This window comes from Arachis ipaensis, chromosome B7 (genome assembly GCF_059453495.1).
Source record: "Arachis ipaensis isolate K30076 ecotype BB chromosome B7, ASM5945349v1, whole genome shotgun sequence".
Classification (NCBI taxonomy): Eukaryota; Viridiplantae; Streptophyta; class Magnoliopsida; order Fabales; family Fabaceae; genus Arachis; species Arachis ipaensis.
Window position 1 is genome coordinate 45,022,898 of NC_142442.1, and position 15,513 is coordinate 45,038,410.

At 27.6% G+C, this 15,513-nt stretch overlaps 1 protein-coding gene and 1 long non-coding RNA gene across 2 annotated transcripts; one reads left to right on the forward strand and one right to left on the reverse strand.

The window, feature by feature from the left end:
• Positions 1-872: 872 nt before the first annotated feature.
• On the reverse strand, positions 873-6,420 carry LOC107608381 (2-oxoglutarate-dependent dioxygenase 19). Its single transcript, XM_016310187.3, has 4 exons — positions 6,095-6,420; positions 5,030-5,265; positions 2,301-2,628; positions 873-1,274 (listed from the first exon to the last, which is right to left on the reverse strand). Exons 1-4 carry the CDS (start codon positions 6,344-6,346, stop codon positions 1,032-1,034), a joined length of 1,059 nt encoding a protein of 352 aa, XP_016165673.1. The 5' UTR covers positions 6,347-6,420; the 3' UTR covers positions 873-1,031.
• Positions 6,421-9,737: 3,317 nt separating this feature from the next.
• On the forward strand, positions 9,738-12,861 carry LOC107609823 (uncharacterized). The gene is made up of 4 exons (XR_001613280.3): positions 9,738-10,233; positions 11,382-11,473; positions 12,376-12,459; positions 12,559-12,861. It is a non-coding gene; the product is annotated as an uncharacterized LOC107609823 (long non-coding RNA).
• The last annotated feature ends 2,652 nt before the right edge of the window (positions 12,862-15,513 follow it).

The window sequence follows — 15,513 nt, forward strand, 5'->3', positions numbered from 1 at the left end:
TGGTCTTAAATTTTTTTAAAAATTAGCCGTCAAAGATATATTTGATGCAAATAAAAAATGTTTAGGACAAAATTGAAACAAAATAAAACTTAAAAGTATTTTTAAAATTTTTGTCAAACTTTAGGAATAAAAAATATACTTTACTTTTTTTTATTAGTTCAAAAGTTATTAACAGTGGTAAAAAAATGAAGGTGGTTGTTTAGACAGTGACAGAAAAAAAGTGATAACGATAATGGTGGTATAATGGTATTTATTGATAATGATAATATTAAGGGTAAAACACCTCAATAAACTAAATGTACATCAATATTATCTAAATGTCTCAAACCAGAAAATACAACGCCACAGTCTCAAAATACATTTCTATATAAATCGAATTGATTAAATTTGATTTAACGAAACACGTAGTAAATTGAATCCAATGAATTCGAATTAGGTGAAAAATGTTGTTGAATGAAAATAAAATAAAATGAATTCGAACTAAGTGTATAGTTAAAATGCTAATAAATCGAATGGATTGACTTCGATTTACATATTTGTTTCGTCTCCCATAATTCAAATCTAATGGATTCGATTTGTATGAACTTTAGTTATAAAATTTTTGTTTTGAAAAATAATTTATTAAATTAATTTTTAAAAGATAATTTTTAAATAAACTTTTAGTAGACCAGAACATGTCTGTCCAAGTTTTAGTGATTGCAACACGTGTTTTCTACATATGCAAAAGGAACATAACATTCGTCATATACAAAAAGTAATTATCCTCTGGTTTTCGTAGTACTGAAGCAATTGCATAGTAACATTTTTTGTTTTGTTTTGGTTATGCATAGTAACTTTATTTACTTGTATACAAGTCAAAATAGATACAAACATATATAAGATTCACTGTTCTATTCAATTCAATACAATACAGTAATTATCGTTCTCCATTTATTTTTCAACTAGACAAGCTGATAAGTCTAAATTTCATTCCCACAATCAATTCAATCACAAATTACAAACACAAGCATGACACGAAACACACATTCAATTCAAATGCGAACATGATCTAAGCAACTCTTGTTGTCCAATGCATTGCTTTGCTGAAGATTCATATAATCTCTATATTTAATGGCTTGATATAAAGGGAGATCATGCTCCCCAAGCAGCTGAGTTGCAGGGCCAAAAGTGTCGTCAAGCGGTGGCCCATGTGCCGCACCTATGGTAATTCTTGTACCTTTATTATTCACAATAGCACGATGTATGTTGCTCTTGTATTTTCCATTGGTCAGTATCTGAGCATTAAATAATTCATCATAAACAATCAACTATATATATTTTAAAATAATTTTCATGGACTAGATGCCAAAAGTAGTTTATATTTGTTAGTTTTGAACAACCAAACTATATAGACAGTACTGTATATGGATGTATTTAATATCTTCATGAAAAAGTTTAATCACGTGAAAACTTTTTATTATGCTGTTATAAATATATACAGATCGATAAAGAAATTAGTTAAAGGATAAAATATATATTATTTTAGTTTCTATCATTTAAACTAAATTCTAATTTCATCTCTAATATTTTATATATTTTATTTTATCTCAAATGTCTTATTTTATCTTGGTTTAATTCTTTAGTCAAAATTTAAAATCTTTTTTCTAAAAATACTCTTTTGTTCCGTATGATTTTCTTTTAAGTAACGGCAAAAATTGTAATTATTTTTGTTCCGTATGATTTTCTTTTTTCTAAAAATACTCTTTTAGTGTGATTCTAGTGAAACTAGCTGAATAATAAAAGTAAGAAGGAAAAAAATTTAATTTTAATTACAGAACTAAAATAAGATGAAATAAAAAATTTGGAATAAAAATAAGATATTTTAAACATGGTAGATTTTAGTATGACTATGCTATAGTAACTATAGTAATTATGTAAATGTTGTTAAAATTAAAGTCGTTTTTTTTAACATTTTAGGAACACTTTTTTGAAGTAATACTATTTTAACGAGTTGTTTAACAATAAACAGTGTGACTTTAATTTTAGCAATATTTTTTGAAGTACTATAGTCACTATAATTTTTTTTTTGTGTGACATAATCACCGTAATATAATCCTACTAAAATGATCCTTTAAATGTTAGGAAGAAAATTAAGAATAAACGTTAAAGAACTTAAATGATATTTTTTTTATAAATAAATTGAATGAAAAAGTGAATATTGTTTTTTTTTAAATAATATTTTTTTATAAATAAATTGATGAAAAAGTGAATATTGCTATTTTTTTTTTTGGTTTGGGGGTCTTGAGTGAATATTGCTTTACCTCCATGTGATCCCCAGTGTTAACTAGAAAGGAGTTGGGTAAAGGTTGGATAGGGATCCACTTGCAATTATGAAGAACTTGAAGCCCTTGAAGATCATTTTGCAACAATAAGGATAGAAGCCCATGATCTGAATGTGGAGGTAGACCCATTGCTAACTCAGGCTTAGGACAAGGTGGGTAAAAGTTAATAACAAATATTTGGAAGCCCGATTCATAATTGATCACTTTGTGTATGTAGTTTTCCTCTTGGCCCAAGCTTATTGATATTCCTTTTAGTAACTCTCCAACGATCTCCCTACTCGTTTTGCAATATGTTTCTATGATTTTGCTGCAAAAATTTAATGAAAACCAACATAAATAAAAATACTAATTTATTCAGGTAAAAAAAAAAACTAATTTATCTTCGAAGAGTAGTCAGTCTCAAATTATTCAAATTTTAAAGAAAATGGCAAAGAGGCTTTCTCATAAGGATATAATGAATATATCACAAAGTTAGTTGAAGAAATTAATTTTAGTGTTTTCTCTTTTCAAAATCGAGTATTGGACGTTAACCATAGACCTAAAACAGGGAACAGTATAATTAAATCTTTGCTCAATCAAACCTCCTAATAAAATTTATATTAACAACAAATTAGTCAAAATCTCGAAATTATGAAATAGATAAAACCAGCTAAATAATAGTCGCTTGTTGAATTTGTACCTGTGTTTTATAGGAAACTAAATGATCTTATTTTATATATGCATTAATTTATTAACTAATGACAAAACCTAAAATAAAATTTACATTAACAACAAATTAATCTTTGCATACCAAATTAAAAAATTCCACAGAAAACAAAAAAGATACAGTGGATCTAATGTATTAAAAATCAATTAGTTTTGTTTAACGTGCAATTCAAGTGATGAGTGGATTATTGAATCATTAATCGCTATCACGCTCTTCTTTATTTTACTAGCCGACACCGATAGAATTAGTAAATTTTTCGTAAAAATAAAATAATATTTTTCAAAACAAATAAAAAAACTTCAAATACACAAATATATCTTTTTTAGGGGACTGAAAAATCGGGTTTGTTTTATTTTTTTCTTTAAATTCAAATAAAATAATCAAAATTAAAATTAAAAATTTTCAATTTGTAATTTATAATATGTTAATCTCGTCGGTTAGTTTTAATATTTATATTATTTTGAATTTTAATTGTTAATAGTAAACTTTTAAAACATAACAGACCCTGCAAAATCAGGTTGCATTGGGTCCCAAATTTGGGCCTAAATCCCTTCTTCCAAAAAACAAATAATAAAATAAAATAAAATAAAAAATATGTATTTGTGTATTTAATGTCTTTTTTATTTAGTCAGCAAAATAAATATTTTTTTTTATTTTGTTGGAAAATACATTATTTTTATCTTTTAATATTATTAATATGCAGTCAAATTAATAAAATATATATGGGTGGGTTTGATTTCATTGTTATCATTTGGAGCACTTAGTTAAAAAAGAATAACAGAATTTTCAAGAATCAAGAATCAAATTAATTTATTTTATCTGTTTAGTACTTTTTGTTAAGACGTTAATGCTTTACCTTATTGTGTTGAGCTTTTTATTTCAAAAAAAAAAAAAAAGGTTAGCTTTGTGTAATTAAGCTGCGAAAAATAGAAATTATATAAACTATATACAGTACTGATGAAAATTTTATGTTAATGGAGTAGGTAGAAAGGGGCAAATGCCTGTAAATTGATTTTGTTGATATTCTAGAACCTAAATTTAAAAAAAAAAAAAAAAAAAAAAAAACACTTTATTGTATATTACCTAAACGCTCCTTTGAAATTATTGAGTCTAGCTGAACTAGTAAGCTCTTAATAATTGAATTGACAAACAGATGAATTTTAAATTAAACACGGTACACACATCAAAAGACCAAAAAAATAAAAATAAAAAAGCTATTTGCATCATAATTATTTTAAAAAATTAAATAAAAAATCAGCCTTCAATAGAAAGTTATCTTATTTAACATTCTTTATTTAATTACCGCTAACTTTATTTTTCATTCCTTAATTACTAGACTAACTAAAAATGATCTTATTTAACTTAATGATAATAATATGCAATTATTTTGATCCAAAGATAATTAAAAAATATAAAATAAGATAATTTTAAATTATTTTAGATTAATTTTTATTGTCTTCAAACATTTTTACAATGCTAAAAAAACCAAAAAATTAAATTTATTTTATTTAATTTAATATTTATAATTTTAGGTAATATTCATAATTATATATTTATTATAATAAATTATTTAATTATTTCAGTGATAATTAAAAATATTAAATAAAATAAATAATAATTTAAAATATAAAATAATTTTAGACTGATTGGTACTGATTTTTTTATTAGTTTTCAATTATTTTTGTGATTATTAGTTGTGGTCCGTAATAACAAACGGTCATAATATTGGTATTAATAACTACAATTACAATTGTCAAATTTACTTACTTTCTGTTTTTTTTTTCATTGCAATATAATGATAATCACAATTTAAAATTATGCAATAAATGTATGATAAAAATTTACGTAATTATTTTTATATGAAATTGATATTTGAGAATTGTCATTATCTAACATTCTCAATTATTAATTTTAAATGAAGACAACTGTGTGAGTTTTACTTAAATATATTATTGTTGGTTTTTCGGTTAATTATTATTATTTATTAGCGAGAGAGTCATACCTAAAACCTGTGGGCTTGAGTGGAGCATGAAAACGAGGATGAACATGGCATTTGAGATAATCCCTCCACAATAGGTTCTTTTCCACATTGACATTGAAGCTTGTCCCACACTTTATTGGATCCAATATATTCCCTCCTTCATATTGCTTTCTATCTTGCTCAGGCAAATCATAAAAGCTTTGGCTTGCCCTAAGCAGCTCCTCCCTCAGTGTCTCTGACACTCCATGATTGATAAGCTGCAATATTAGTCAAGAATTCACAAGTGTTTTATCATTGATAGAAGTTAACAGAATGGAACTCTTCTTTTTAATTCTATTCATTGATTATAAATGGCAGCAATGGGATTATAATAATATAGTTGAATTACTTTATATATGTATTTACATGCATGTGATAGTTGTGGCTGTTTTTCAAATACATTATTGTAATGTTACAAGGAAAAAGAACATTTTTTTTTTACCTTTGTTGATTGTCCAAATTAAAAAAAAAAAAAGGGTTTGTTGTCGGTCGATAATTGATTAAAAAGATTGCCTTCTTTTAAAAAACTAGCTACAATTTACATACCAAAAAAATACGTACGTTCAAGAATAAAATAAATAATCAATATGATCCTTTAATATATATATGTAACTATAAATTTAAAAGGATAATTACGTAAAAACGCAAAAAAACTTTTATCTTTTCAAATGATTTTGTAACAGTCGATAAATTATTTTTGAGGAAATTGCAATTCAATCGGTTAAAAATATAAACATTCATAATCATGTGCCTCTTTTTATCATAAATTTTTAAAAGAAGTAATATAGTATCATAATATAATATTAGAACTTCTGTGATTTAAAAGTCTGAAATTCGGTATTTGTTGATCTCAAAAAGCATAAAAAAATCATATGCACAAGATTTATGGAAACTGCAAAAAAAAAAAATTGTGCCAGAAATATTACTATTCATGTATTTCTTTATATCAACTTAAACTTTTGAAAGAAGTAGTATCATGACACGCATAATCAAACCTTATATATATATATATATATATATATAATATTTGAGGTTGAATATTGTTACCATAAAGAAACCCCAGTGGGTGCAGGCATGGCCTAATTGTTGGATTGCCTTAGAACGGTCAGAGGAATTGGAAGAGATAAGCTGTGAAAAGTCAATCGTTGGAATTGTAATATTTTGAGCTTCTTCATCGTCCAAAATAATGTATTTCTCATCGCTATTATTTTTCAGATACACATATTCTGAGGGAAGACCCACCACACTACTACTACTACTACTACTAGATGATTCTGCTAACTTCTTAGCACTGAACATCTCTCTTTTTTGTTTTAATCTCCAAAAGGGGGATGATGCTGGTCTTTGATGGCGGGGTTGTGTGAAATATATATATTATCGAGCAAAGTTGTCATAAATTAATTATAAGAACGTGACTTGGTTTGTCTATATATTATACTCAGGACAAATCACGCGTGCCTCTTATATATATTAAATCATCTTTTAATATAGACACCAAAAAAAATAATCTTTTAATATAATTAGCTAGTTTTGCAAAAGTAAATTGACAACACTGGTTAAAAACAAGCATATTCAAAATGAATTTGCATCTTCTAATTTTTTTTTTTACTTGAGAAAATAAAATATAATTTTTTATTTTTAAATTTTTTTTAATATTTTTTTCACTTATAAAATAAATAATAAAAAATCATATTTTATCTTTTCAAGTGAAAAACAAAATTTAAAAAATCTGAATTCATTTAAAATTAATTATTAAATTATCCACACTTATAAAATATATGTTGGTTGTTAATTTAGTAACTTATTTTTTATAGTTAATTTTTAGTATATATAGTATTTTTTAGATAAAATAATGTATAATATAAAAGCATTGAATTTATTTTATCTTCAATAATCACTACATAACTGCATCATTGCTAGTTATTAGATGGGTTAAATAATAATAGTTAGGGTAAAATATCATTTTTGATCCAACAATTAGATTGAGTAATAATATTGTTATTCCTAACATTTTCTTTTTGTCATAATTGTGTCTCACACATTTTCACTATGACAAAATTACGTATTAATTATTGGATTTATTGGCAAATTTTTAATATAAATATGAATATAATTTATTTTGCCGTCGATTTTATTATCAGACGAACTCATTGACGAATAAACTCATTTATTATTGTCGTATTTTTCTCACGCAAAATCCAACATATAGTTTCGATGTTTATTATCTTTAAAATATAATGAAAATGTAACTTTCGGATATATTTAATAGAACATTCGACAAAAATAGGAAAAATATTTTAAATAAAATCCATCTTTCTAAATATTTATTGTTTTTATTAAAACATTAAATAAATGTTAGAAAATATATTTTTTAATTTATTTATAGACAATACATATATTAATTATCACAAATTAACTATTTTATATTATATTATTTATTTAACGGTGATCTCAATTATTGTGATTAAATAAATCATTATTATTCTGATTTAGAATTAAATGAAAATAAAGATATGCTATTTTATTTAGATTTTAGGGTTTAATATGTGTCACACCCACACTCAAATATAAATAGTAATTCAGGGTTTTGGTCCCCAACATATCAAAGCTTCTATGAGAGGAGTTGCTGCGATTGAGCCTTAACAAAAATATAGAAAGCTTTGGTTGAAGAAGACCGAAATAAATCTTCTATAACTTTTATAAATACAAATACAAATATACTTTTGAATCATAATATAAATTTTTGATAATTTAATATGGATGATCTAAATTATTATAAAATTATTTGTTCCAACAATATTAAAAAAAGAAATCATTTTTGTTTTATTTAAACAATTAATAAAAATGTCAACAGTACAACTTAAAAAAAAGTCAATAACAATAAAAAAAAATACACTCAAATGCACAAAATGAAAAAAAGAATTATCAAATGAAATAAACGATGTAGTAAACTACAGTACCTTGTAATAATTAGCATCGTCCTCTTGGCCATCCTCCTGCAACTGAATGTTAATCCTACCATTAACTAAATAAAAAATTACCAATAAAAGTGATACCATATAAATAAATATTATTGTATGTAGCAAAATCCTATAATTTTATCATTGTAAATAAATTAAAAATTAGTTAAAAACAATAAAGTTAAAAACATAGAAATAAAAAAATAACTTATAAAAGATTTAGGATTATTAAAGGAATGAGATAGAATAGATATTGTTAGTTTTATTCTGTTAGTTTATTATTAGTATATTTGTTTAGCTTTCTGTTATATTACTTCTTCTTAGCTAAGAGGTATAATTTAACGTATTTCAGTGTTCTTTCATATGTCACCTTCCACTCTTCTTTCTCTCTTCTTGTAATATTGCATAAAAAACAAAATTAAAGTTGTTAAGAAGATATACATGATTCATTAGTATTTTTTATAGGATTAAAAATGAGGATAATTAATATTGACTCTTCTTTAAACATTTTAGATAATATAGTAAATAGAACGAAAGGGTTGTTAAGGATCGGATCAGTTTGATATTTACCATATATAAATGTTTAGGACAAAATAATACTTTATCATGATAGTTCTTAATTTTGGTATGGATTACTATTATTAATACTTATAGTTCTTAATTTTGATACTTTATAAAAATTCTAATATTTAGTGAGATTCATGAAATATGGCTTTTATATATATATATTTAGTTGTGATTAGATGAATATGGATAATAAGATTTAGGTCTTTTTTTCTTATGTATGTGATGAATTGGAATAGTAGAGAATAGGAAAAAGAACTTAGAATTTTAATTTTCATCCAACCTCTTTTTTTAAAAAATTTAAGTTTTAAGCTACTTGGTTAGAATAATAAGTTTCCAAAAAAATGATTTTAGGGTATCCCATTAATTTGAGTTAGAGTTTTTTATTAAACTTACTTGAATAAGAAATTATAGAACATAAACTATAGTTTGAACACAACATAGTGAGACTTGAGCCTTCAAGTGATAGAAATACAGAATGCTCAAGAAAAATTTCCAATTGAGGAATTAAAGGTAACATTCTCTTTAATATATCCCTATTAGTATATCCACGTTCTTCTTTAAAGAGGAGCAAAGATGCAGAGTTATATAATTTATTTGAATTTTTTTCTTTTCTCTTTTTTGAAAATTCTTCTATCTTTGGAGGTTTTAATTGATTGTGTAATTTAAATGCTAAATGTGCTTGTTTATGTCCATTTTAGCTGTTTATGCCTATTTTCAACATACCCATTAACTATACTCAATTTTGATGCTTTAAATTGTTTTGTACAATAAAAAAAAGAAAAAGAAACAAAGTGTTGAGAGATGTTGAGAAACTATGTCTTTTCCTAAGATGAAAATATTTCCTGTGTTTGTTGTTGTCTTTGGGAATCTTTTGGACTGAGACTCATGTCATGTTTTCGTATATACTGATTCTCAAGATGGTAATGTGCTATAAGATTCTCTATCTTATGTGTGTTTGGGAGTTCCTTGTTTCACTTATTCGTTCAACAAGTTATTTTTTATTTCTTTTCAGGTTTGACGGTGGTTCCAGAAATTATGTGAAGACACTACAACAAATACGGACAATAGCAACGATGAATGGGCGGCTGTTTATCAAATTGCCGCAAATTAATAAGATACTGGCGGTTATAATAGCAATTTGAGCTTCTGCTACAAAAAGAATCAGATAAAGCCAGCGCCCTAAGTGCCCCGTCACCCCCTCGACTAGAAGTCCAGAGCTCTAAAGTCTGAATCACTCCCCCTTCTCCAACCCTAGCTTCTTTTCAACCACCAACGCAGCGCCACCATCGATCATCACCCTCAACATCTCCGTCAGAACCACAGAACCACCACCTTCTTCTTCTTCTTCTTCTTCTTCTTCTTCTTCTTCTTCTTCTTCCACCTTCGCCGAACAACCACCGTGAAAACCCTTTCTCTCTTTCTCTTCCCCTGTCTCCTGCCTCCTGCCTTCTCTGTCTCGCTGCCGGCTACCATCCAGCGCGGCCGCGACCATCTTCTTCCCCTCCTCGCAACCTCGCACTGTGGCTCTCTAGCTCCCTCCAGCCTCCCTCATTCCCAGTCGTAGAATCATAATAGAGCCACTCTAGTTCAAACGCACCAGCGGTTGGTCACTGCCACTGCATCTCTCTCTCCGAGTTCTTGCTCTGTTCTTCGACTCAGGTTCTCAGATCACCTTTTCTTCTCTGTTTTAGTTAAATTAGGATTAGTTATATGTTGATTTTAGTGTTAATTTGATTTGATTAGGATTATTTGCTGCTGTTAGTTGAGTTTAGGTTAGAATTAGTGTTAGTTTATACATAGTTAAACATGCTGTTAAGAGCTTCTTGAGTTTGAATTTCAATTTGTTTGGATTGATTGACTGATACTTTGCTGAGTCCCTGCGAAATGCTGCTGATTTTTCATGTCATTGGTGCTGAATTTTGATTTGGTGTTGCAAAGAATGCTTGTTAGTGCTATTTTGTGTTGGTTATACTTTTGCATGCCAAGTGTTCGACAATATGCCAAGTGTTTTGAATATGTTTCACCATACTAATCCGAACAATTTCGACAATGTTTCACCAGTTGTTATTATCTACTATATCTTAGTCGGCATTTGTTCGAAATGAATGAATATTATCATACTAATGTTTAAATTAGAGAGAAATAAAGATCAAGCGCATCAAAATGGAGTGGTATAACAAATTAATTAGTAGAAATACGTAAGCTTTATATAACAAATATTTTTATACTCTTACTTGCTTTGCAATGCTTTTAAGCATCTATCGCTGAAACATGCTTTGCAATGTCTAAGCCAACTATATTCCCAGAGCTCTGTTTTGTTTTCTCAGTGAGGAAAAGAACTTATTTTATTATGATAAGACCTTATTTTGTTAATAACGGGCAAAGCATAGTGTGATAAGACCATTTATTCATTTCATTTCATTTTAGTTACATTAGTGATTGTAATGGTTGAACAAATGAACTAGTAGACTCCATTTCTTATAGTGCGATAAGATCTGAAATAAGTTTGTTTCAAATTAAAATATGTTCCAATTCAATTTAAAAGATCTGAATGAAGTTTGTTTCACTGATCGAATCTAAAGTAAGTATTCTATCTAGTTATTAATAAAAATATATTTTATTAATAACTAGAATGTTTATATCTTATTTATGTTTATACGATAAAATTTTTAACAAAATAATTTATTACTAATTACTTTATTACCTCTGTGGTATATTATAAACACTTAATAATTCTACACTTAAACTAGCTTTATCTTATATGAGACTCATAATTAATACCATCTTATCTCTACTATCTGTTCCAGACTTATTACTTCAGGCAAAGGATCCTATTTCGAAGATCACCGAGGAGAGGAGTTCTATTATTGATCAAAATAAAAGACCTCCGCAAGAACTAGTACATAATTTATTTAGAAGATAAATAATTCTTTTATGCATGTGCTTACACTAGTTATGTTGAACCTTTTTGTAAAAACTCTTTTATCCTCTGAACACAAAAGGAAACCTTATGAGTTTTCATGTTCTAAAATGATATTCTTACTTTCAGATTACAAGAAATAGTATGCTATTCAATTTGTGGTGTTTATAGCTGCTGTTACTGATTGTTTTCTTTTCCCTTAAACTTATTAGTTTAGTTGTTAAACACTCATAACTTAACTAATGCACCTAGTTCTAGAGCTACTTCTCATATTCTGATAATTGGCCCCTGTATTATATCTAGCATACAAAACAACTTCCTTACAATGTGGTAAAAACAAAAAATAGAAGTACATTAACAAATAATCAGAAACCATAATGCAATGCATAGCATTAGAGTTACTTAGCTACCTCTACTTTTTTATACAGCCAGAAACAAAAAAGAACCAGCATAATCAAACCAACAAGAACCATAATAAAACTAAGAATACCTAAACATGTAAACAAGGTACCATGAATTCTAAATGTGCCACATATAACACTAAGGACGTGGACAGTAGTGTATGTATGAATACTTGAATTATTGTGCATCATGAAAAAGGATGAAGAGCAAACTTGGTAGCTTAATTGAGGGTCAAAGTTGGTTTTAGGATACTGTTGATGCCTGTAAGGCAGTTCTACTGGCTATTTAAGGTGCTAAGCTATTTCATTATCATGTACTTTATTTCATATATTAATCTTAACACATATAGTCTAATTGCTTGCTTGTTGACAGAGAATATAAAACTTTGTATGTGCTATATATGTTGTTCTGTTGACATATCGTATACAAAGTGTTGTTAGTTCCATTTTTTAATTAATGACAATGATTATTTGCTATAGGATCCAAGAGCAAGGAACATTGAGGATGTATTGATTCTTTCCGAGGATCACCTGTACAGAATGAACTACATGGATTTGATTCAAGTAAGTCATCATCACCATCATTGTATCTAAGATTTCAATTCCAAATTTAATTTGAATTTTAAAAAATTAAAATGACTTCATATTCTTTCTACACTTCAGGTTCACCGGGAGAACAAAGTTGAATTAGGTATTGACTGTAAAAGGAGGTATGGGTGGAAGGTTGGTTTCTTTGTTAGAGACACTATTGACATGTTTATATAGTAGTTGATAATTTTATTCTTGATGAATGATGATCTCTTGGAAGTATAGATGATGTTCTTCTCTGATCATGTAGTTTACTTGTTTTGGCTCTGACTTATAGAGAATTTTGATTTTTTCAAATATGCTGCCACCAATGTATCTCTGACAGTTTCAAGGCGAGACATGGCAACACAAATGATAAATATATTATTTTATTTTTCAGTTAATTTTGTTATTTTTGTCACAAGTTTAGATTCAAAAAATGAAAAATATTAAGATTTATAGTATTAAAAAATTCAAAAAAGGCCAAAAAATGTATCTTTAAAATTAAATAAAAAATCAGCATTTTTTAAAAGGAAAATCCAAATTTTTTTTAAATTTGTATTGAAATTAGCATTTTAAAACCGCCGCCAAACAGTCGCAAACTTTAAAAAAAATCGTGTTAAATAGCGGCAGTCCGTAACCGCCGGTAAACATGCGCGAAATCGTTGCACTCTCATTTAGCGGCGGTTATACCAGCGGTTTCTAGAAACCGCCGCAAAACCTAATCCCCGCGCCAATATCCAGGGCGTTTCCCTTAGCCGCCTGCATTTGATTTTGCGGCGGTTTAAAATCGCCGGTAATCATAAAAAACCGCCGCAAAACCACGGTTCTCTTGTAGTGAGAGATGAGTCATGACCGATGATGATCTTATTGGTCATTATATCAAGTAAATTTTTTGTACTTTTTGATCAATTGAGCCATATTTCATTCTTACATTATTAAGTAGTAGTGCATTGCTTGTTAAGTTTTAATTTAATTCATATATTATATTTTTTTCTAAGATAGAGTAGTATTTTACCCTTAGAAAGGATATACACCAGACTATTTTTTTTTTAACGGTGTTTTTCACTTGTCCTTTCCATTAGAGGTAGTTTTGTAATTTGTTATTTCTTGTTTTTGCTTTGTTACTCCTTTTATATGATTATTTGATTTAACTGAGTAATTATTTATTTTACTATTTAGAGATCTTGTGGAGATCACTTGGGTGATTTTGGGCTACTCTTGTTATTGAATCTTTAGGAGTTTTCATAAAAGTAGAGAAGGTTTCATCACATTTGAAGGTTAATATTTTCACTTACCTTTGTATTTCACTTTGCTAACTTGAAATATTTATAGTTTGGCTTTATTTTATTATTCTGTAGGCTAGTGCTAAGAAAGTAAAATAATATCAGCTCTATTTTTAATGATACACCAATATTTATATGTTAGAAATGAATGAGAATATTGAAAAGATATACAATCCAAACGTGGATATAGTTTTTAATGCAAGTTGTATTACAAGTTTTATATGGATTTTTATAGTAAAGAAAAATGGAACAAACCAATCCTAGTCGTATTTTTTTTAAAATTCATGCATAAAATTGCAGCGGTTTCAAACCGTTGCAGTTTTTTTTTAAAAACCCACATCAAAGTTGCGGCGGTTTTTTAACTGCCGCAATTTTTTAAAAAACCTGTTTTCCAAATAGCAGCGGTTTTAAGACCGACGCAAATAACTTATTCCATTTAGCGGTGATTATGTCAGCGGTTGCTCAAAACCGCCGCAAAAATGCATTCCCTGCACCTTTATGGACTGTGGTCCCTAATTCGCTGGCGTGCTGTTTCGCGGCGGTTTCAATTCGGTGAAAAAATCGCCGCAAAGCTCCGTTTCTCTTGTAGTGTTCTTCTTGTGTGTTATGTTATTCTCTCTCTATAATTGTAATCTTTAACTTGTTTTATTATTGATATTCAATATATTTTAAATGTATACATTTGAATGATTGAGGCCATCATTTTACACTAAATCCACTTACCCAAATGGCCTTACCCTTTAATTTATCACCATTAATCAATTTGACCCTTATTATTAGTCTCCTTTATTCTTAATTTTTAGTATAATATTTTTCTAAGTAAAAAATCATGAATGTATTAATTTAAATTTGGATTAGTTTAGACTAATGAATATTGCATAATGTAAGTGTAGGGGGTGGAAGAAAAGCATTGGTGAAAAAATAAAGGTGTTTCGATTAAAAACTTTGAAAATTGAAAAACACATACATACATTACATGGTTAAAGGCATGTTCATTTACTCATATGAAAAAGAAGACAAATGTATATATATATATATATATATGAAAGTAATAAATGTCGTTTCAAATGACATTCTTAGAAGTAAGGGTATATGTAATGTGAATTGAAAAAGAATGTATAGTGTGTGTGACAAGTGAGTCATATGTAGCTAGATTCATGAAATAGGGTCAAGTAGGTTGTTGAAGGTTAGGTGGAGATTTAAGCTAATCAATGATTTAAATTTCTAGTCCACTTGACCATATACATCTTTATCTTTACCCTAGTCCCATTACAACTTTTAAATCCCTTTGTACGTATACATTAAATATTTGTTGATTATTAGAAGAAGAACAAGTCTTAGAAAGCAAGGTTAGGAGAGAATCGAGTGAATCAACCCTATACACTAGAGTGATAAGAGAGTAAACATATCTGGTAAAGGTTCGATTACTCAATTCTATGTTTTCTTTTCTCATGAAAATCTTACCTTGCAAGTTTGTTAAATTTGTTTTAAGACTCAAATTGATTCATGGGATTGAATTGATCGTTATATTGCTTTTGGCCCTCTATGTTTATATATGTTCTTGAAAATTGCCTTAACTTAACTAAGTAGGTAGAAGCAGGCATGAGTAGGTAGAATTAGATAGAGTAGTTGAATAAGTGTTTGGTAATTGCTTTTAATGAACGTTGTCATCCTTTAATTTCATCTTCAATGATCTACAATATGAGGACATACTTTTGTTTAAGTGTAGGAGAGTTGATAAACCCATATTTTATGATGATTTTTA